This window comes from Bombus impatiens, unplaced genomic scaffold (assembly GCF_000188095.3).
Source record: "Bombus impatiens unplaced genomic scaffold, BIMP_2.2 scf_0054, whole genome shotgun sequence".
NCBI lineage: Eukaryota > Metazoa > Arthropoda > Insecta > Hymenoptera > Apidae > Bombus > Bombus impatiens.
The window spans coordinates 53185-77200 of record NT_176473.1 but is presented as its reverse complement, the minus strand read 5'-3'; the positions used below and the strand labels follow the sequence as shown (position 1 = coordinate 77200).

Genomic DNA, 24016 nt, shown 5'->3' with positions numbered 1-24016 from the left:
GGCTTCTCATTAATGGCAACGTGCTACTTTCCAAATTAATTAAATTCATCTGCACTCCTATCGTTTTGCTGTCTATCTCGTCGCGTTATTGTTTTACCAACGACTATTTGATAAACGCGTGAATCGAGATAAATAAATACGAATATCAGGCTGAAGGAAGAGCCACCCTGTACATATATCACCTTGTTTCCACGCGAAAATGCGACGGACCATCGCTGGAAGCCGCAGACGAGCTCCTTGCTGGTGACGTCTCTTTCAGGGTCTCGTACCACGCTCCTGGTGACGACGAAAGAGAAGACCCGCGTGCTGCTGCTATCAGGCAGCTGCGCGAATCTGTACAGCAAAGCCATCACCGCATCTCGAGGGCACAGCTAAACCGATGGTCCACGATTACTCGACGTCTCTATCTGAATAAATTCTTTGCTTCACCAGTATCCTGTAATAAAATTCCATAAATCTCTTTCTTTATTATACTCGACTAATTACATTTTGCATTCAGTTAGACATTTAATCGAAGGACCCGATAAAAGTGCGACGTACGTACCCGAGTACGTAGTATCGGGTAAGTGCGTGATCGCAACACTTGGGGATCAAAGACGATTATTTTGAGCGACAAAACGTAAAACGACGCTGATTTATTTATTTTGTCGAGTCGTTATCTCGAGTCTAAATACAGATATTTAGTATTCGAGGTTGCGATTATTACGAAAGCTTTCGTGATAATAATAAATAATTAAATAACGATAAATAATGAAATAATTCAGACATTAATATTTCGCGGTAGTGGCTGATAAACGTTCACGATACAGTGAAACGAAGGGTGTAGGAAGGAACGCGCGGTCTGATATTCTAAAATTGGTGAAGAGAATAGAAGAAAAGCTACGCTCGTAATTCCTCTCCCGTCATTCGGCTGTAATCCGTCGACGTGCGTGACAATTAATGCCACAAAGAGCTTTACGTGCATGCTACTATTTTAAAATCGAAAGCGGATTACGTCCGTTCGTTGCATCTCGACTCAAAGGGAGCCTGCGCGTTCGCGCGACTCGGAAATCGTCGACAACGAAACTTTTTGCTTTGATCTAACGCAAGGAGATTTTGAGATCGAGTTCATTTCCCTTATAAATGTTTAATGAATGCAGTGGCTGGAAGAAATGTTGGTCGAGAGTATATTTGTGTAACTTTTTATTAGAAGATTTGCTTTAATTTATCGTCGGTGCTTTGTTATAGGATCACAGGTGCACTGGTGTATCGTTTCATTCGGAAATAAATTTTTATTAAAAATAATATTGTCCTTTAAACCGCCCTGTTTCTGTCCAGACAAATCTGCCCCTTAGAATATGTTACGTTTTTTTTTCAAATACTCTAATAAATATCTACTTTCAATTTGCGATATCGATAAATAAGACGAAGAAAAAGCGAAAGGACGGGAAGAAACTCGAGCTTTTTGATCCAATAGCTTGAATCATTCTACGAATCATCTTACACACGTGTATCGAAATCGGCTGATATCATGCAGAACCAGCTGACAGAAGCTTTTGTTCGCTTCCACGGACGACTACGAAGATTTTGGAAAACATGTGATCGCGCAACCGATCGCTCTTTTCCAATCCACGGCGCAAAATTCACGAGTGAAGAGCAGCCTCTGGGCTCCATGCGGATTCTTTTAATTCCCTGAGTTGTATATCGATCCAAAGCACAGGTTAGCTTCACAATGCACTCCGACGCCAAACGTTCTTCGAACGATTTCTCGTTTTCTTGTCCAGGAAAATTAGATTCCTAGCAAGATGGTGAAAACGAACGACGAGGGTCCCTTGTTCTTCAGGGACGGTATAGTTTACCGAGAATGGGGCTACCGGCTGTCAAGCCTCGAGAGATATCCCCTTGCGGAGATGTATTTCGAGAAGGCGATTCAACAGGGCCAGCAAAACGATCTTAGGACATACGTTGGCCTCGGAAAAGTGCAACTTAATTACGCTAGGTTCCGCAGAGCGTTGAAAACCACCGAGAAGTGTCTCATATTAGGTTAGATATTACGTTCTGAGAAAATGTTCGCAAGATGCTCCTCATAGAAATTCGTAATTTGAGAAATCCGAGTATTTGAAAATTCGAATTCCTTCTAATATCAAGTTTCAAAAGCATCCTTCGATTGCTATTGTCAACGATACCATAGGCAAGGAATAAATATTTCGAATGATTTCCATACTGTAACTTGAAGTCGTGAGAGAGCACGTTCCATAGCTTTTTCCCTTCTCAAAGTTCATTTCTATGGCAGAGTTAATTTTCGAACGAGCAGCGCTGAGTTGCTGCTGGACGTTTAAACGCAATTAACTCGCTGTTTCCCGAGATTGCTTTCATTTCCAGATCCGACCCATTCCCATGTGAAGCACATGCAGTTGCAGACGCTATTTTACATCGGCGAATTCGAACACAGTTTGGTACACGCCCATCAGGGTTACCAGAAGTATCCAACCACGTTCTTCCAGCATGGGATATTGCGAGGTAACGAAACCATCGAGGACTGTATCGGCTTAGATACCGAATCCATGGCACTCGAACTCCTCTCTCCGTGGATACGAGAGCTGCAGGTATATCGAGAGTTGCTGATCGAGAAACTTAAAGAGGAAGTGGACGAGCTTGCAGGTAAGGCTGAACGATGTACGATAATTTCTTTAGAAATAGGAAAGCAGAATAGGAAAATTTGATAAGTTTAAAAGAAGTTTAACGATTAGTAGTATGAACTGGATAGGTTGTGATAGTGCTGCTGTTGTATAGGCCGAGATAGGTACTACTGACTGTTGCTGATATATGAGATTTATGTCTGCGCATCCGGTAGGCTTCTTCTCAGTTAGGAATCTTGGAGAAAAAATCGGACTACGGGTGCCGGGGTGTTTGAACCTGGGTGTTGAACGTTCGTAACCAACGACGCTAACCACTGCTCTATCGTCGCCCGGCCCTAGTTTACTGTCGAGTGCCGCTGCAAGTATTATAATAAAGAAACTTGAAATAGGATTTAAAAGTATCTGCCTCGATAGATGTTTAGCAAACATCAGAACGCTAGGGGCAGTCAATTTAGTAGCGCGAAATATGCGGACAAAACTGTAGCGCGAGTATAATTCTTAAGTTGTGCTGCAACTTCCTGATTTAACGGTTTCAGTTTTCGCAGCAAACCTGCTGCCACAGGCGAACAGAGTTAACAGCTTTCGCTCTGCTCGTCGACTCGACTCTTCGTTTCGCGTACTAATTGGACTTTAACTTTTCATTTCGGTCGCAAAGATGATTTTTCGTGACAAAAAAAAAAAAGAAAAAGAAACAGAAGAATGAAAAAAGGATAAAGAGAGAAAATTGAAAAGCAGAAGCTCGTTAGAACATAATGTCGTTCGTTAAACGTTTTAATCTTTCCTTTGATCGTCGCGGTGGCTGCAACAACATGCCGCTGGCGTTGTTCTCATCACGTTCAACGAACGATACCCGGTGCGTTCTAGCGTCCTGATAAATCAGGAAACGCGAACGCCGAAGTGATAAAAGTGGAACCTTGGCTAACACTTTAAATAAATAATTGATTCTACCTTAATGCAGCGGTGATCAATCCTACTTTGCTCGAAATTTTAGTCCGTCATGCTATCTCGGGAATATTTCATTGGCTCAGCAAACGCGGCCTGTCGGGATTTCATTTGAGACTGTAATAAGAGATGGTCGCCTCTATGCGACGCTTTTGTCTCTTGTTCCGGCCAACGTTTATTCCCATGCGATGCGGTGTAGATACGCAGGTAGCACGATGATCCTTCGAACGATCGATTTCTCGTCTCTATCCCACTCGTGACGAAATATTCATCGCGACTGGCAGAATTCTTTCCAGGCACGTTTACAGATGTTTAATCCAACACCGTACAAATAGAACAATTATGAATGAGAATTTACATAGCAAGCGTAAAAACGATCATTCCAGTAGTAAGATACGTAGCATAAATCAGAGTAAACTACCCTCTCTTGTCTTTAAAAAATAGCGAAAATCGAGAATTATATCGTTCTCTAGGCATAGAAGAGGAACAAACAAAGTTCAAAGTGAATTACCCTGAAGCTCGAGCGGAAGCCGAGTTCAGAAGGATGCAGCGTATCCTCGCGCACATATACCTTGGTTACCTGGCGCACGATAACGAATTTTTGCAACACCTGGCCGAACATCCGGAAAAACTGGAATCCCCGAATAAAGAGACCAGCGTGTTGCTTCATCAAGTGATATCGAGGAATTACCGGAGAGGTATCCGTAGGCAGAACGTGTTGCGAATGCGACGACCACTTTACGTGATGATGTTCGAGAGTAGACGCATACCTCCGGGTCACAAGAAGATATTGGAGAATGAGAAGAAGTTGAGGAGGAACCTTATCATTATCCAGGCAGACTTCCTGTTGCATCGCCTGCACGAAATTAGAATGCGAAAAGACTACATCACCTTTTTTGGGTGAGTCGTTGCTGAACGAGAATCGAATTCTCTTCACGCTTGAGTATCTTCTTGAGAAATTTTCTCCAATACTTCTCCGCGAAGAACGTGGATGCTGGATAATTCAGGGGTGATAAAAGTATGATAAGAACGAGCTTGTTTTGAGAATTTTTGAAAGACAGCAGGGGAAATTGAGGAAAGTATAGGGAAGCGATAAAGAAAGTAAAACACATTTTACTACAGAACAGAAATAGCTTCGGATTTCTTATTTTAGCTAGGAATTTTAAGCGGTGAAAAAATAATTCGATATATATCCGATTTCTTTCAGAATGGTGGACCGTGTGAAAGACAAGTTCGACTCGTACTCGCTGAAGATGTTTCCTGCAAAGGAGAAGTGTCTGAACGCGCTCTACAACATGGTCGCGTGGACCTATATAGACACCCGCGATTTATCAAAGATAGAGAGTAAACAACTTAAGAGAACATACTTGAAACATCATCTGGGAATTCGAGTTGCTGAGCTACCACGCGACAGCGACATTGGTTGGTTAAAAGCGACCGATAGGAAAGAAACTCTCAAGATGTATCGCAGGTTTCTTCTTTTTCTTTCGCGATATATATTTCTCTAATATTGTTCTTATTCTTTTGTTTCATCTTTAAAATCTAGAAGGCTAGCCATGGCCTCGGAACCTTCGGAGCTAGCTTGGCTGTTCCACGAGTTCTCGAAATACTTGATCGACATCCGTCGTTACGATCTGGCCAGATTCTATGGTAAAAAGGCTCGAGACATGGGACAGGAAGCAGGCAACGAGCAGTGGATGTTAAATTCTCAACACCTCTTCATTCGGATCGAAATCAGTCAAAATTACCGCAACGAAGCGAAAGAAGCGGCTCTTCTGGCACTGTCCAGTGCTAAGAAGCTTGGCCTCGACTTCCTCATCGACTTCTACAAAAACGCGATCGAGGTGATCGACGACATGGACATGGAGAAGTTGCTGGCGTTCGACGCGATCGCAGCGAGGCAACAGCTGATATTAAATTTAATGCCAGACGATATGAAAAGCGAGGTGGATTTTCTTTGGAGGCGGATGGACGCGGTTCCTGCTAGTCGTAGATTGTCGGTGATGCCTGGCTGCAAGCCCGTGGATCGCAAGTTCAAGTTGCCCTGCAAGAGGATGACCATATTGCCTAGTCCACCGCGAGACCCCGATAAAGAGGCCAGGAAAGCTCTACTGGCGCAATACGAATCCTCCAAAGACAGACCTAACTTCGCGGACTTCGATGAATATGAATAACGTTTAGAGTCTGCAGTCTCGCGAATGTCGATTCTGTTTGTCCGGTTGACCGTGTCACCAGGTTCGCGAGTACGAAACATACCCTGGTCGGTGAACGAGAACCACAGCTTTGTCGAAGTGCTACAAGTTATACAAGGACGGACTTAACGTCGTGTACTTTGATGAATATGAATGGCAATGATGAAGCGTAAAGTTACGAGTATACGTACTAAGTTTCGTTGATCTCCGATAAGATTTTGAGGACTTTGAGAAGTTGAAACTGTTATCCTTGACAAGTGAGAAGCGTATACTTGTTATAAACTTTTGGACCAAGGTCGGGCCAGCCTTCGTTGCACGCGGCTAGTTTCGAACTATAAAGCCTCGGAGATAGATATGAAATTTCGATACGTGTTTAGGAAGCCAGAGTTTAAGGAAGTCGAAGGGGTTGGAACCGTCGTCGAATCGATAAATGAAAAATGAGGATATTCCTGCCTGTACGAAAGAGAGAGTGGGGAATTTCTTTGGATTTTCTCACAGTCGAATCTACGATTAAAGCTTCAGAACTTGGAAAGAGAATGGCGTTTAGCGTTCGAGTGAATTTTTCTCGGTTCTTTAAGGAATAATCTTAGACGTTCTGGCGGTGCCGCAGTGTCGATCTTCTTGAGAATGGTTCTTTGAAAGCGGAATGAGTATGACATAGCGCCGTATTCGCTAGTCTGTAACGCTTTATCTCCGCCTTTAGGTTTGCCCCGGTGAAAAAGATAGAATTGATGGTAGCTGGATTTTCCGCGCAGACTCTGGAAAATTGCACCGGCTAATAGGATAAGTTCTCTCGTTGTCTGCTTGCGCTCTGTTAAATGGATAGTTCAAGTTCCTCTGTTGAAGTCCAGTGCGAAAATCCGATTGCAGACCGATTAACAAAATTTGCGTTTAGTTCGCGAACCTATACGCTGTTAATGTAATTGTATAAATTTAGCTCGCAACTGCTTCATTGATTTTTTTTTTATGAAACGATTACTCTCGCTTGCAAATTCACAATAATATTCATTCTATTCTGCGCGTGTATGTGCGTGCGCGTAAGAGGATTAAAAAAATAAAAATCGATCTTTTAGAAATAACTGAAATTATAGTACAATCCGGATGCGTAAAGCATCCCATTTATATTTTGAAATATCGTAAAATTATTGGCAAACTTCAAAGTATCGTAATCATGGCAAAATTCAGGCGAGATTTCAACGAGACAAACGTCTGTGTCAGTTTAAACGTTGATGGCGGTCCTCGCGAGCAGAGGCCTGAGAGGCAACTCGGAGGATTTGAACGATACAAGAAAAGCGGTGGAAAATGCGGAAAGTCGCGCGCGTCTCGATCACAAGAAAAGCGATTGCAAGGTGGTCTCGAAGAATAATCGAGAATACGCGCAATCTTTGCATCGCGAAGCTGATCAACTATACCGCAGGCAAGATTTGCAAAATTTTTATATTTCATTCCCTTCGAAAGATTCTAAGAGACTAACCACTCCTCCCAAGAAGTAACTTTTACAAATTGGACAGTTGACGTCTTCAATTTCATTCACGAACTTTCGACAGCGTAATTTTCCAAGCAAATCTTTTCGCTTTAAAACACGACCCGGAATAGCGTTCGTATATCGCGTTACAATTTATTTTGTAAATGTTGATACACCGATGCTTTGATAGAATTGAATTTTTCGAGAATACAGGCAACGAAGCGTAGAAAAACCGACGGTGCAGGTGGTCGTGTTCGCGTTCGTTTTGTTATCAACGTTGTACTATCGTTTTATCAACTTTCCCTTTGGATCGAGTGGAAGCGGAAATTTCAAACCGAAAGTCGAAATAGAAACTAAACCGCAATTATTGGAATTGTTTCGCTTGAAATTTAATTGCGCGCTTTGGTCAGGCCTTTACTACGCATCGATTTCAACAGTTTCATCAGCGAAATGAATTTATTTTCTTGAAATGGCCGTACAGACTATTAGAGAAACCGTGACTGTATCGTTTAATTACTTTTGCATAATTAATCGCAGGGTGTGACCAGGGTGAATGTTCCGCCATTAAAGACGTCATGATAGAGTTATGTCGATGACAATGTTAGCTCTCGCATCGAAATCCAATTGTCTTTTAGTATGTTGCGTGTTGTTGAAATTTAATACGTTGCGAAATGGATTTCACACATACAGATGTGTATCGTAATTAATGGATTAGGTTTCATTCGCTATACGTGCGGTAACGTTATTTCAGATCGTTAAAGTGATCATCGATAAACTCTCGTTTGTTAATATTCAAATTGTATCTCGATTTCAGGTAATATTCTTCGATAATATGTTCAAAGGTAAAAATCTTCAAAATAATCTCTTCCGCAGCTCCAAATACATAGTAACAAGCGAAATGAATGTTTCGAGTTGTACAAAGTTTTTGATATGGTACATTCAAGGGAATTACAGAGGAATCATTGTAAACAGCTTCAAAACCACATGAATTTCACGCGGTATAATTTCGAACGATCGAATACAACGAAACTACAAAATCGGGTAATTTTTGCCGGCGTTATTACGCTCGTGCGAATATTACAAATTCTTTGTCATACGATCGGTAAGCAGACACGGTAGCACGTGCACAGCTCGAAACCGAAACCGAATACGAAACCCGAGCGACAGAACGTCCGAGGAATTTACAGACAATTGTATTGAAACGCAATGCACTATGTACGTATTGGTCTGATTGAAACTACGACAAAGCATTGACTGAAAACTTTTCATTGGCTACACATCTAATTAAATTTCCTATTTCCGTTATAATCGTATTTAACAAAGAGCGATTGGCGTGTGTCACCAAGCGCCTGTTCCAACCGTTGTATTTTCCATAATTTCTGGCATTTTGCGCGTGTACTCCAGGCGTCGGTTAATTATCGAAATTAGCTCATCGCCACGGTACACAAGGTAACGACCGATGACGCGGTGTTAAAACGTTGTTTAAACAGACCCTTGTCCTCTCCCCGTGATTAATCGTCAGTCCATTTCGCCGAGGCTAAGCGAACGAATTTTGAATGTTGCATGGCAATTTGCAGCGGTGATTACGAGTCGGCATTAGTACTGTATCATAGAGCAGCGAACTTGTATCCGAGGGACAGCAGTCACGGTGTTGCGGCTAGGAGGACCGCAGCGACGATAAGCTCTTGCAATAATCCGTCGAAAGCTTTGCGGAAGGTTTTACCCAGCTCTGGAGAGCGATTAACGGCTGCCCTATGTCCGGAAACCGCCGCTATAATGGCGAACGAGCAGCTGAAGAAGTCGCCCGAACCAATGTCGATCCCCGAGATACTCAGGTAGGTTACAAAATTTATTACCGAGTACGTGGAAAAATTTCGAAGCTGAGAAAAATGTTATTGAATCTTTTGTAGCAAAATTGCAAAATTGAGGAAAATTTTAACTCTGAATTTCTTTCATGGGAATTTCTATTTTGCGGGAACGACGATTTTGTACGATTGTTTGTCGCGTCAAGCGTTTCGAAATGAAAATTCTAACATGTTCGACTAATAATGTGGATAACATCGATACAAGAGATATCGAGCGATAGTACGTAATGGTAGGCGAACTGAAACTTTGTGCGATTATCTATTGCGAACGATCGAGTTTCAAGCGTTTCTTAAAGCCTAGAACAGTGAAAAATTAGATTAGAATATAAAAGACCGAATTTAGCTATGCAGAGTTAAAATCAAATTGTTCGTGGAAATCAGAGAAGGCGAAAGATACGATAGCTTGTTGATTTATTTCATTTACCGCTAATAGGATTCTGATCCATCTAGTTGGTAGGATTGTAGTCTGGTAATGTAATAGACGATGCACGGTATTCATGATTTATGCGAGAGCAATCTATCTATAAGATGATATATTCATGCCACCTGTAAGACGATTGTCTACGTAAATTACGGTCTGTCAGATCTGTCTATTCTATGAGAATCTGATCTATACCGAGTATGATATCAATGCGCCTTCAGACCCATGATTAAAGTATTCGAAATGTCGGGATAACGATTCGAAATGTGGCTCGGAATACGGATCCTCGACTGACGTCAATAGGAACAGGGATGGGAACCTCAGGGAAATGAATCGAACGTCTCAATGCGAATCGAGGCAATTAAATCATTTGCATAAAAACAATGCTCTATGGAATAGGTTCTATCTTGTTACTGTTCTCTAATTTATATAATAATAGTCTAGGAACTCGATCTTCCAATATCTAAAGATATCTGACAAGATTTTCTGCTAATATTAGCATTAGAATTTCTATTTAATTTTAAGCTAAAATTGACTAGAATTTTCCCTACTCCTTTTTTTTTTAATTATTTATCATTCTCCACCAAGTTTTCCATATCAATCTAATTATAAAACGATCGCGTTACTTAGGGTAGGCTGATATTATATCAGCCGATAAATTCTCAAATGAAAAAATTTTCAATTTCCACGCTTCAGGGACCGAGGCAAAGATCCCACAAAATAAATGATTAAACACTGCCCTTTCCTCCAACCCCTAGCTATTTCGACAGCCACAAAAGCTACTGGAAGAGCCTTCCGTCTCCTCGAATCTCCAATACTCAGTTAACAAGATCCAAGATGTTGTTCAAACAATTAAACAATCTTGCTGAGACTACATTGAAGAATCTAGAGGCGTCCTTCGAGTCTGGAAAAGTATCCATCACTCTGAAGATCACTCAGGAGTTACTCGTGATATCGGAGGGCTTGCACGACCCTAGTCGCTATCAGATAGCTGCCTATCACTATTTATCCTTGATCCACGTGGCCATGGGAAGACACGATCGGGCAGTATGTAGCGTATCGCGTTTGATACGCTTGTCGAAGAGTACCGGGGACGTGGTTCAGATCTGTCGGTCATTGGTGACCTTGGGAAAAGTGCATCTCAGCTTTGGACACCTCGACGCAGCGGCCAAGGCATGGGAGTACTTGTCCAAGCACTTGAACAAACCGATTCCCGTGGCTTGGATCAAACACGAGATTGGCAGATGCTACTTGGAGACTGGAAAATATGAAAAAGCAATGGAAATGGGTTTCAGATGCGTGGAAGCGGCAACGAAGGCCCATTCCAAGAAGTGGATGCTTAATGGAAGGCTGTTGCTAGGTACGCATTTGTGGAATTCATTTTTTCTCTGAAACTTATTATATTTGCAATTTGATTTGGATCAATCTTATGACGCGTGATATCGCAACTGTCATAGAAGAATATTAAAATCGCAAGTGTCGTAGAAATTTAGTAAGATGGAAGAATAAATCGTCGGCAATCCGATGATCTGCGATTGTCTCGGTCTACTATATATTGTCTATTGTGCTACAATTTGTCTGTCCGGTGGTTTAGAACCTATTTAGCACATCAGACCTCTGGTAGAACTGGCTATAGTCGGACACCGAAATCAATTTCCACGCGAGTACGATTTACACCCGAGAGCACGGAATGTCGATAGGGATAACGGTTGCGAAGGTAGTCCGGGTTGTTGGTCTGTGGGAACGCTGATACCGCTCGTTCCACTCGAATTACAATTAGTATCGCAATTTGACCACAGCGATAAGGAAAAGAGGCGGACGTACTACGTTTTCGAAGGAGACAAAATTACAACGTTTGCTTTAATCGTAAATAACGCGTTATTAACTAAGACGATTATCCGTAATTTTTACACATCCATTGCATAAACAGATTCTTTTTCCTCGTTTCTCCGAATTTTTCGTTCTTCCTCTCCGTAATCATTTTGAAATACTTTACGCGAGCGCGTGATGTTTGTTCACGTTGCGATCTCAAGCACTCGTTGCCAGTTTGAAGATTCTTTTGATCGTACGCTGCAGATCATTGGCATCTTTCAACGCAACGCTCCGATTTATTCTTCTTTGATTTCTTTTTCAAGGTCAAAGCCTGGCGAAGTTAGGCAGATTCGTGGAATCGCTGGAGGAGCTACAGATAGCGGCGAAGATCACCGAGGAAGAGGGTGATACCCCGATGCTGTCCTACATCCGCGATCTTATCGACCAAGTGGCGCACGCCCTCCGCAAGATCCCGCTCGAGAACAGCCACTGGGAGGTCGTCGAGTCGGTCATCTCGCACGGCCAAAAAGCCGAGCAAGATCTGAGTCTGTTTGTCAGCCGCAAGGGAACGGTGACAACTACGGTATTCTCGCAGAGGAAAGCGATTATCGAGCGAAGAGACGATTCCGGCAACGAGGACACGTCGGTTGACGAAGACGAGGAGATAACGACGCGGTCGAACAAGACAGCGAATTTAGCCCGCACTTACCGCGAATGTACCGCTCGATCGGATCTTGAAAAGGAACAGTACGTTTCTCAAGGTGGTGCCACGTTCAGAGTAGATATCGAGAGGAAGAAAGTTTCTCCTTCGTCTTCTAGTTCTTCCTTAACCTCTCTTATATCCACCATCGATGCGCGAGAAGAAGAAAATAGAAACGTCGAAGATAATTTGGAGAAGATAGAGGATAGAGGAGGAGACAAGGTACAGGAGGAGGAAGATACGCCGAAGCGTGAAAATAATAGCACAGTATCCGGAAGAAGCGTGAACACGATGGCTACGTACGTCATAGAGGAGGAAGGATCCGTGTTGGAGAATGTAAAACAGGCGTCCGGTAACGAGGAAGAGGATAGCGAGAAAGCGACGGACAGAGGATCCTGCAAGTTGGTCGGGTACGAGGATAAGATCGGGGAACAGAGAGAGGATATGCTAAATGCTCTCCGCGTGATCGAAGAACTGGGAAAGAAGGACGAAGTGGAATTGTTGGAGATGCTCAGGGACATGCTGCTGTCGACCGACGAGAAAGGTCGACCAGACGATTTAGGGAATTCGGGGGATGGTTTCCGGACGTCGAGATCCGGCGCGGATAGGCAGAACGAGGTCGTGGCAAGTCGTTCGATCCGGACGACCTCTTTGCCGTCGAGCCCTCGCAAGTGTCACGCCGATGGCGATTTTCGTGATTGTGCAATGCCTTTGGAATTTAATTAATGTTAATCTTTTCATAACTCGTTCGAACGATCGTGTATCTTTTGGCAAACGTAGAATATTTACTAGTGATGTATCATTTTGTTCTTTTTCTCTGTGGAAAAAGCGAAGGACGGTAATCTTGGGAAACATGTGGCAGGCTTTTCGAGAGCAGAGATCAAAGGAACGTTAACCGAAAGGAAAATTATACGAGGGATTGATGGTAAAATTCCTGCTTCCACGGAAGGGAGCGGAAAGTCGGTTTAACCTTTCACACGCCATTTCATATCCGTCGAAATAGAAATTCGGTAATAACATTGCGCGAGCAACAAGGGGAAATCCTCGGATTCCCTTTGAAGAATTCGTAGGATCAAGAGATTAAGAACCTCGGCGTAAGCCTGATCAAATGTGGGATACAGCTCGGTTAGAGCTCGTTAGCGTAATGAAAAAACCTTCACCGATGAAAATCCTTGTCACCTGCTACGCTTAATTTACTCAACGACTCTATTCGTTTAAAAGAGCGTTGCACCAGCTGCGCAGCTCTCCTTTTTACGAGCGTGTTTCAGCCAATCGAAACCACTCGAGCTTCGGCCGTGAATTATCGACCAATTCACTAACCGAGACTCTCTCGAACCAGAGATTAAAGGCTCTCCATTTTAATGACACGTACAATCAAGGAACGAGCCATTATTCCTTCACATGTTCTTCACTTGCACCTCGATCAGCCTAATTAGCTCGTTATCCACGTGAATTCAATTCCAGGACCCATCTTTGTTGTATCATGAACGATCGAGAGTGCTGGTAAATTAAACAGGAATCGATCGAACGATTCGGCGTTGTTTTCGCCGAACGCGAAAGCTGTGCGGAACGTTCGATTCGCCGGACTACGAAATAATGAAAACGCTGACAGTGCCTTTTTTCCTTGGTGTATCACGATTCTTCGAACACATCTGTGGAAATTCGTTCTTTGACCGTTGGCAATGCCAGTGAATATTCAGTCGGCCGTTCATAATCTTTGGTTGTATGGTTATGCAGTATTTTCCGATGAAAAAGATGGAAAAAGAATTGGCAGGAAGAAACCGAAGGATATTTCGACCTGGTGCGCTTGTTTTTCTGCCTTCGAGAATTCTTCGTGACGTATCCTTACATGGAGTCCTTACACCATTGGTCATTTCACGGTAAATCGATCACCTTTGCAGCTCGATGATGAAATATTTACGTATAACGTAATGCACGTGAAATTAAAGATGATGGCGTTAAGTTATCACATTGCTGATTCGATTTGACGTCGAAACTGTGTCAAAGTTTTTATATTATTTAGAGAAATATCAGATTAAATTGGCAACAAAGTTTCTATCCAATATTCGAACTTTCTGCCAAACTAGGTGGACCAGGAATGTCGCGTTTCGGAAACTGGTCTGAAAATTCCCAAAGCGCGGAGAGGGCGTTGAGAAGTGTCAATGCCCAGGTGGAACGTGCGTGTGTAGGCACAGGGGAGGCTCTCGTTGAGTAAGAAAGAAGGCAAGGGTGGGAACTGTGAGAACACGCCAGGGAGGAAGGTACTCTCAGTGCTACCTGTTGAGCTACCTATGTGTTCTCGGCAGGCCTCTTTTGTATGGTCATCAAAGCGCCTGGAATAGCTCTTCGTGCTCGTGTTTTTCAAGTCTCTGGCGGTGAAACGTGGCCGTGAGCAGAAGCAACCGGACCAACCACTTGAATCCTCGCTATTTCACGCCATCCCGCTGGCGTACATGCTCTTGGAACGTTTGTTGCCTCTCTTATGGGATCGTTGCTTTTGTCACGAATACTTTAAAGCGTAGTCCACTGTCTGGACCAGAGATAATCTTTGTCCCTGTAGAGTGTTCCGTGTAATGTACACGTAGTTTAGTGAAAGTGCACGCTACGTAATATAGCGCGAAGGAAAGTGTAGATCGCAAAGTTCAGTGTGTAGAATACGATAGTCATTTATTAGAGCGTCAGTTATTTCTCCGAACCAACTGGGACCGAGGTGGTTCGGAAAATCGAATTGTTCGATAATGAAACATGCGTGTACTTGCCTTTTTAAATTAACGTTAAAATTGCTTAACGGATACCAGAGTATCAGTTAATTCATTTTTAATGGATATTTTTTCGGATCTTTCGATTAAAATAATCGTTACTTTCGTTCAAATTTCTATACGCGTTTGTCAAATCAGACCATCGCGCTGCACCGCCATGGAATCGTGGAATTTCAGGTTGAATCGATAACGCGACCGTGACGTTTCTTTTCTAAACTAAGCAATTTGCTGAAGAAGATGCTCGAAACGAAACTCCGACTTGCCTTCGTGACCGTGCCTCGAGATTCCTCTATCAAGGTTTCTGGCCCGCGATTTCCTGAAAAGTTACCGTTATTTTAAGCAAAAATATTCCCAAGTTTCCAGGAATTTCCAACATGGAGGAAACGCTCCGTCGGGAATCCACGAAACTTCCGACCTCCTGCGTTAACAATCGGAACACAACCACTGTTCAACTTCTAAATTACTGCCGGATTATCATTTTATCTTTATCACGATGAAATTCATATCTTTCGGTGTCGTATGTCTCGGAGAAAAGAATCTGTTAATTTCTTCTCCATAAAGAAAACTCTTCGCAAAATCATCTAAATTCTAATTCTCTCGAATCCTATTATTATCTTCCATCTTGTATAATCCAGTTCCAGCAAATTAAAGAACTTTAAAGGAGAAGAAGAGATCGAGCGAGACAGAGTATTGCCGTGTAGAGAGGACGCGTTTCATCGAATTTTCGCACGATCTTGGAACTCTCGTCTGAAACGCGTCACACTGAAACTCGACGAACGATCCGTATGTTTTCGTGTACTTGAGCCGTGTCGTTAATAATTATTTTTACCCCGGGATCGGCTAAAAATTGATTTTCTCGCGACACGTGTTAATTGAACGCGAAACGGGTCGTCTGACTCGAACAAGCGCTTATTAAAGCGCAATGGCTTAAAATTCACACCGTGTTACGTTTATTTTCTGTACGGTTGCTCGTGTGAAAACTCCAGTCTGCTCGTAATCCACCACTTTCTCGTCCGTGAAATTTTATCGCGATAGAGTTCCAATGAGACTTGATCCAACTGATAATTCAGTAGCTGGCTAACTCGATTTTATTCCTTTTGGAAAGACGTAAATTGTTAAAAGACCCAGACGAGAGTTAAGAAATCAATACTTAAAGATCGTCACAGGTGAAATTTCATCGCATGCAGATTTCAATCGTAATATAATCAAAATACACGACGCGCTAAATCCACGTTGTTCGCGAGAATTAGACCAGTCTATTTGCTCGGGGGACGAAACGTTTCTAATTTTGCGGTCGTATAATGTTGACTCGCGTATTTATTATGTTGGTCAACAGCGGTGCGCTTGGTTCCTTGCCGTGGAAGGAACGCAATTATAGCGACAGGGAAAAGGCTGTCGAGGATGGAATGCATTATTCATTTCATCGAGTGACTGTAGAATGGCTTAATCGAAGTTTTACTTAGAAAGAAGAAGAAAAAGGGGTGGATTTTTGTTCGTACGCAGTGGAGAGTAGAATCAACTTATTTTCAGTTTATTTCTAACCGTGCAAGTATTCTGGTAATCTCATCGGAGAGCTTTTTAGGCTTTTTTATACGACGGCGTGATTCAAAGTGATTTATTTGCATCGCAGTTGGAACGGTTAATAGCAGTTTCGTTTTACAAGAATAATCGTTCGTATAAAACCGGCAGCTTGGGACCAAACAATTTGCCACGGGAAATAAATTCTGCCTGGTTTGTTTCGGTGTGTCGGTGTAATCAATTTTGCATCGTTTGGATTCACTTTTACCTCTTCCTGGTTTACTTTGGAAAATAAATTAGCAACTTTTTTCTCTTGCTCTTCGTTGGAAAGCTTCGCGCTCTTCGGATTTCAACGTATAGAAAATATTAATGAAACGAGTTCGCGTTCGCGAGATAGTGAAATACTTAAGGTACGGCCAACGAATTTTAAACTCGAGAGCAAAGGTGGAGCAAAGACACCGTTTAATCGATTTCCTCTTTAACGCGCTGTTCGAAACGTTTTAACCATCCCATTGCGATAGCGGTGCAACAACGATCTTCGTAATCTCGTGATCCCCGTGGAACGACTTTCAACAAATTCTTTAGCGACATAAGATTACCTGACAACTATTCGTTTTATGGCCATCAAGGGAAGCGACAGTCGTTAAAGTCTAACTATCAGAAACTTTTTGAAAAATTAATTGACAAGAATAGAGGTACGTTGAATAATTTTTCTGTTATACGTGTACATGTACGTTAAAGTGTAATATAACACTGGAGATCGAAGTACCGAGCGTATTTCGAGAGTAATCGCGTGGAAATGATTCTGGAATTTATTCCCATACAATTGTCTTCGATACGACTCTCGTTTTACATTCGATTCGAAGGTCCGACAGTTATTTGCTGGGAAATTATAAGCTCGGTGCTTGTTTTCCCTCCTGTTCCTAGCACGTTCTACCTGGTAGCTATTTGTATTTTATCCGACTTAAACTTCGAGTACGACTCTGCGACGATACGCGATCGATTTGTCTAACGCATGCACCAGATGTTCGCCTCCTGCAGTTTTACATTTTCCTATTCGTCCGCCCGTCCAGGATAACGTTACGAAAAATCGATAAGCGAGCTTTGCAGTCGAGATGCAGATACTCGTGCCAACGGCGAAGAAGAAGCCGTAGTCACGATCTGCACGAAGCGACGTGCATCCTGACAAACGTCGATATATCGGTAAGAAAGACGAATTTTTTAACAAGCATCGATAAAGTTGAGGTAATAACTTGAATTTTCCTACATCAAGTTTCCTACAAGTGTCGGATCATACTTTGACCGATATTTACATCTACTCCCTAGCTTTTCCTCTTATCGTATTCTTATTTCTAATATAAAATTAACGTGAATATCGCAATGGCTCATAATTTATCATTCTAATCCGATATATCCTATTTTTTATTTTTTAAATCGCTCGATCGTAGCGTACATTTTTACTGCGACGCAACAAAGAAATCCTCATTCGTTCCTCGTTGAAATTCTTGATCCTTCGGGTTTACTTTCGATATCTGTTGTTCCGAAACTTTCTTTCGTTTTATAAGCAAATAACAGACGCGCAATATTTTTTCTTTCATATTATTTTATCTAACTATGCACGATCCATTTCGTTGCAATAGAACAAAATATAAAACAAGAAATGTTGCGCATCTATTATTTCCTTACGAAACGAAAGAACTATCGGGACAATCCAACGCGTACATTGCTACAATCAGTTGATGTAGCGAAATTTGCCTGCGATTTATTCTATCGCTATCAAACGTCTCTAGAAACCGGAAGTATTCGCAATTTCGTTTCCGCTCGCAATATTTCCAGGTCGTATCGCCACGCATCGTATTTCCGTCCTTTCCATATATTATAGCGTTGCGCGCGTCGTCCACGAGGATAAAGCGATTGGAAATCGATGAACGAAGCACGAATCTCGTCGAAGCTTTCGAAGGCACGATCTTCCATGGCATTGTAAATCAACGTGGCACGGCCGAAAGTGGCGGCTCGTTGCGATATGCAGCTCGGCCAATTTTTCCCCTCGAGCGCGCACCAACACGGCCAACAACCGCTATTTCGACAAGCAACGTTGGATACGTAACGGGCTTAGCCTGAATTTATAATTTCGTGCAGTCGATCCGCATTCGTTGCTCCCTGCGAGGTATTCGATTTAAAGGAACGAAGAAACAAAGAACGAGAGGATCGTGTCGAACATATAATATTTAAGTTTCATGAGACGAAAGCAAATTAGAAAAATACTTGTAAATAGACCGTGGATTTTGATGTATTTATAGGAAATATTTTGCAACAGATAGAAAACTATGTAAAATAGCCAATATATTGGGTTGGCAAATAAGTGATTGCGGATTTTGTCAATACCATCTAATGATAAAATCCGCAATCACTTAGTTGCCAATGCAATGGTAGATACTCGTTACGATATTTAGTAATTTTCCATTTAGGTTGCATTTTTTCAATTACGTTCGTAAAGATATGAATTCGCATAAATATTCGTAGTTTACTTCTGGATAATGTTATTCGGATAATCGAGGGTCTACAGTTTCCCGACGAAACTCGTATTTCTGTAGTCGAGAATAATCAATACCGTGATTATCTGGTCGGAAGTTATGCATTAAAATTAGATAGTACGCGTGAGGGGTCGATTGCGTGTGCGTGATTCTGTAGAGATGCTTGAAACGTAATTTCGTAATTAGCATAATTACTTTTTAGGAGTACGTTCTCTCCTGTTTTTTTATTGCTGTTTCTAACGAACGATTACAGGTGAAAGCTGAGAAAGCTGAGAAGCATATCGTACGTAGTTTCCTGGAGAGGATTCGTACCGAAAGCTGTTCGTCGCAAAATTACAGGAGCTCGGAGTTTTTGAAAATTTGATGACGCCACGGGAGCTCCGGAAGCCTGGCCGCGTAACGTAATTACGAAATTCGGGTCGAGCTTGAATATCGCTGAAATATTTATTACACGCTGTGATTCCGGTAATCAGATACTGAAAACTTGCTATAATTTAGCGCGCAAACTATTTCGTTCCTGAAGTTCCTCGACGAAATAACGAACGAATAATGCTTCCGCGAGAACGAAATTTTCCCTGATACGAAAAACCTGTCAGAAAATTTCTCACCTCTTTCCTTTCCTTTCCTTTCTTTTCATTGTCGTTCGACAATTCTCGAAAAAATTGTTAATCGAAGGAGAGAAGTTTATGGTAACGAGAAAAGCTCTAGTTTCTGGTTCGCTGGAAATAAAAATCATACGTTTTCAGTCATATTCGTACGACTGGCAGGAGATCCAGGCCACGTTCGTCCATTTTACTCCGCTACTTTCGAATAATCCGGAATCTTTTCCAGGTTTTACGAGACGATCAAGATTTCCTTTGCGGCTCGGTATAGCAGCTTCGGGAATAGGAAACAATCGATGAAAATCCTTAGATATCGAGGAAACTCGATTCTGTCGACTGTTCCTTTAAAAAAATGAACCCGTTTGTAGACGATGTTTGAAGAAATCAGCTCGCAAATCCGATTGCCTTCGATGACGAGAAAAATAATCTTCAAGGCGATGCAAAATCGTAGAACCATTGCCGATGGATAATAATTTTAAATGAAATAACATTATAGTATATCGTAAAAATTATAATTTAACAGATTTGTCCAACTCGTAATCGTCATAAATCGACAACGTTTCATCTCCCCTAAACGACGTATCACTTTGCACGATTCAATCTACAAAATTGAAAGGATCGGAAGTAAGAGTTGTTCGTTTTGCCGAAAAGAAACGAAGCATGGTGTATACGCTTCGTTTCGTGGCATCTGTTCGAGTCCTTCGCGACGTCTTACCAGCGACGAGGATCTTCCACTTCGGTATCCACGTCTCCAGCACTCTCTGTCTTTGCATCGAGGTTATTCTCGGCACGACGTTGGCCTAGACATCCGAACAACCGTTCAAACCTTCCGCTTCACGGTTTTTCTCGCTCTACGTTCCTCTTTCCACGACAGAAAAAACATCTTGTTACGCTCCGTAGCTCGAGAGAAGCCACCTTCCAAGTAGAACATGGAACACGCCTCCGCCCACTTCGTAGTTATTACTGTTCTCTTATTTACACAGTCGGCACACTGTCCTACGAGCTTCCTTTTCGTCGCGAGAATTGATAGCCAGAAAAACGACATCCAGACGTTCCGCCGTTCCGAATGTTTTACAGCGCTTCCGTTTTTTCACGCCATGAATAAGAGAAACGAGGGCAACAAGTTGGCGAAGAGAACTCCAAGCCTCTCAGGTTCTTTTCGAGGATTTAAGAAGCTAAGTTTTATTCGAGGAGAATACCGCTGGTGTAAAATGCTGCTTGTTTACACAGGTGAAAGTAAGAGGCAGAGAACAGCACGTCGGTTATTCCATATACACTAGATCGCGATTTTAAATTCGCCCGAGAAATATGTTTCCTCGTATTTTTCGTTTCTTGCGGATCACTTGCTGCAGCTATCGTTTTATAGCTGCAATATGTTATCACGCATTCTTGCTCGTCTTCTCGCCGACTTATATTTCTGAATTGACTGCGCTCGATCTGGTAATGTCGTGGTACTGTCGGAAGACACTGCTAGAAGGAGGTCGAGTTAGGATTTTACTCGTCCAGCCAAAATTAATTTTGTAGATTAAATTTCGATTACGATTCGACTGATCCACGTTGGATCATCTCTTGCGCTCGATCTATGTACACAAGGAATCTTTGAATTTCACAGAAGCTTGAAACGTTACAGAGAGTGAATTTTTAGGAAAATACAACCGTCGCGAAGAGTTAATTTCGAAGCAACTTAATTCACGAAAGAAAAGGGCATCCGAAAGAATACACAGAAACGTCTAGTGTACTTTAGTTGTTATTGAGCAACGGGTACCTCGTAGCTGCAGGAACGTGCCGCTCTGCTATGAACCGATCTCGGACACGGGACAACCCGATAAGCATCGTTAACTTCGTTATTCGTAGTTGGCGGGCCTGGAACGGCTAATTAACTTTGCCGGACGGCGAGACTCGCTTTGTTCGTTGTTCGTAACACCGATGGCCCAACTTGAAAGACAGCTCCACCGTGTAAATTGCACTGCCAATTAATATGCCGAGCTGCACACACGAAGGTGGCTCGCTTTAAAACCGATATACTCGTCACGCCACCTCCGTTCAGGCTTCTACCCCTGCAGTTTCGTCCCACCTTCTATCGGCCATTGCTTTTTTACCTTTGTTTTTACCATAGAGATCGAGCAACTTTCGAGCACGTCGTTGAAAAAGTCACAGGTCAAAGCCGATAGAACACCGGTGGTTCGTTGACTTGCATCGCTGATAGTTCTCTCTATTCTCAGTGCTAATTACACTTAGTTCTTGGCAGTGTAATAATTTCTGTTGCGAACGACGTAAATCATACAAAAGCAAGATTTTTAAAGACAGAAAGATATCTCTGATACGTTATAAATTGTAAATTTGGAACTTTCCAATGAAGTTTCCTTCCTCATTTAGATAACTCAATCTAGATAACTAAACACGAAGTCGTTGTTGCTCCTCGGCAAGTTGAAGCTTAAATACGGATTGATGTTTGTGATTGGTTTTTTGGTATGGAACGAGCGTTTAGGAGACGCGAATGAGGAAAATTCATGGAGCAGAGGGAAAACAGGACCGAGCGCCGATCGAACCGATTGTTCGAACGATGGATTGGACAGCACTTTTGATAGAATTCAAAACGTTCAATCGTCGATGGCATTCGTGGCCCGCTTGTTCGTTTCGTGCCTTTAGTCGACGCTCCATTGTTTTCGCAAATATTTATTTTCGCCACGTTTTCGTTGCTGCGATTTCGCCCGAACAATGCGCCACACTGTTTTATGTTCTGTGCGTCGAAACTATTAACGATACCTTGGGAATGCTTCGAGGGGAGAAGAGCAACGGACCTTTATTATTTTTCTCCCTTTTATTTCGGAGGCTATACAGAGAGAAAAACTCGTCAAGTCTATTTTTGTTCACATGGTTTCTGATGTCGCAAAAGAACGATACTTTATTATTACGTTGTTGAAAATGGAAAATAATCTTTGGCGTGTCTTTCAACAATGTCGAAGCTCTTAAAAGTGTCTTTCAAATAGCAATTCTTTAAGTTAATTAATCAATTAATTATTATTAATTTAAATTTCAACTAGTTCTAACATTAGAAATACGTTATTCTATTATTTGCGGAACGACGTCAAGCTGAAAATTACGCTAATGCAGTCTGGTCTGGACCATCCAAGATTCTCTTCGTAGCCTTTGGGTGATTTTGAACCAGACTAATAACTCGTCGTGGGACGCCTTGGGAAATTGCAAGGACATCGTAGCATGCGAGCAGCTTAGTTTTAATTAATCATAAAGTAGACATACGTACGTAGGCTGTAATCTACGATTTATAGTATCTTCGTAATTATGTAATCTTCGTAAGATCTCTATGTAACCGTCGTGTGAGAGATAGATGGTGCGTAATATATCTTTATTTTTAAATTTTGCGTTCAAGTATCAGTTTTAACTCTCTCAGCTTGGACAGTGAACAGTGGGATGCGTGCATCTTAGTATTTAAGATAAATATACGCTAATAAATTATCAGCATCCGCCGTGGAATGAAATATCAAGGAACGTATGCGTTTTAGTTTTCATTCATTTTAAAATAAATTTATCTAGGTCAAGTGGATCGCGCGCGCTTTTTTCTAAGATACGCCGTCTAAGAGCGAGAAGTTAAAAGCTTCTTTATCAAATCTTTTTAAATATTAAATTATCAAATAGGCCAGTTGAACGGTACAAAGGCTGTCGGTAGAGCTGCGTGCTAATGTACTTCAGTTTAAGCAGGTTTTAGTGCCAAGATCTCGATTAAGTTAATTTTAAGTCTCGTTATAGGACGGCTGAAACGACGAGGCACGTATTCCTTCTTTTAGATCTTATTGTTAGTTTTAGACCATAGTTCTAACGCTTCATTTTAAGTCTCGGTCTTAAGTTGTTTTGTTACTTTTAAGCTTTACTTTGAAGTCTTAGATTTAAGTTGTGCCGTTAATTTTGAGCCGTATACGGCTATAGAAAGTTGCTGCGCGCGAGTCAATTGCTAATTTTTCGTAGCCGAGCTGTCGTTCGATCAACTTTCAGGAGAACGCATAATCTTAATAAATATGTGTGTGAGTTTTAGTTTTAAGCCTCAGTCTTAGCATATTGACGAAGATCGAGATTTTCATTGATCCTTAGATCTTTTCGTCGATATTTAGCGTTTCGCCCTGGACGTGAGCAATCTGTTTGGGTTATCGATGATTGAATATCGACAAGTCGATAATTCTACTTGATAATATATTTCTTCTATACTTCTATTCTTCTATACTTGAGCTTCTTCTATACTTCTATACTTGAATTCTATACTTGATAATATATTGTAGTATCGTAACTACTATAATTAGTTTATTAACGATAAGTAGATGGAACAGGTGTTAATTGAACAGAAAATAATGTTCGTTAAACATGAACGAATCGCAGCAAACGTATAATAATTAACACAACTAAGTAATTAATCAACGACTCTCATCAACGTAATCCGCACTCTTTGACATCTCAACTCGTACTGCTGTTAATTCGTTTATCGTCTACTAGCAACTCCTTGTTTTTTGTCTTAGCCTCGCCACGTACATGCTCAGCAACAGCTTGTTTATAATCCGCACAACACTCCCCCCCCCCC

The 24016-nt window shown here is 41.9% G+C and overlaps 3 protein-coding genes across 4 annotated transcripts in view; 2 read left to right on the top strand and 1 right to left on the bottom strand.

Moving 5' to 3' along the window:
- The window catches only part of LOC100744837, a 56634-nt gene that overhangs the window by 4665 nt on the left and 27953 nt on the right, over positions 1-24016 (bottom strand). For both annotated transcript variants that reach the window (XR_002947927.2, XM_003485377.4), the window contains exon 2: positions 183-436. Coding sequence is in view for 1 of the 2 variants with exons in the window: in XM_003485377.4 (XP_003485425.1) it covers positions 183-350 (168 nt within the window). In the remaining variant the exon portion in view is untranslated. The remainder of the gene's footprint in view (positions 1-182; positions 437-24016) is intronic.
- LOC105681772 (tetratricopeptide repeat protein 25-like) lies at positions 1379-5761 on the top strand. Its single transcript, XM_024372186.2, has 5 exons — positions 1379-2022; positions 2362-2640; positions 4034-4460; positions 4768-5031; positions 5107-5761. The coding sequence occupies exons 1-5, from the start codon at positions 1785-1787 to the stop codon at positions 5732-5734; spliced, it is 1836 nt and encodes a 611-aa protein (XP_024227954.1). The 5' UTR covers positions 1379-1784; the 3' UTR covers positions 5735-5761.
- On the top strand, positions 8759-10918 carry LOC100748076 (tetratricopeptide repeat protein 25-like). The gene is made up of 2 exons (XM_033324625.1): positions 8759-9052; positions 10262-10918. The coding sequence occupies exons 1-2, from the start codon at positions 8781-8783 to the stop codon at positions 10893-10895; spliced, it is 906 nt and encodes a 301-aa protein (XP_033180516.1). The 5' UTR covers positions 8759-8780; the 3' UTR covers positions 10896-10918.

What these genes read in the sequence shown, in the direction of transcription:
- LOC100748076 (XM_033324625.1), top strand. Translation starts at nt 8,781, where the DNA reads ATGGCAATTTGCAGCGGTGATTACGAGTCGGCATTAGTACTGTATCAT. An exon ending in TCGATCCCCGAGATACTCAG is followed by an intron (nt 9,053 to 10,261) that starts GTAGGTTACAAA and finishes TCCAACCCCTAG; the next exon opens with CTATTTCGACAGCCACAAAA.
- LOC105681772 (XM_024372186.2), top strand. Translation starts at nt 1,785, where the DNA reads ATGGTGAAAACGAACGACGAGGGTCCCTTGTTCTTCAGGGACGGTATA. An exon ending in CGAGAAGTGTCTCATATTAG is followed by an intron (nt 2,023 to 2,361) that starts GTTAGATATTAC and finishes TTTCATTTCCAG; the next exon opens with ATCCGACCCATTCCCATGTG. An exon ending in GGAAGTGGACGAGCTTGCAG is followed by an intron (nt 2,641 to 4,033) that starts GTAAGGCTGAAC and finishes ATCGTTCTCTAG; the next exon opens with GCATAGAAGAGGAACAAACA.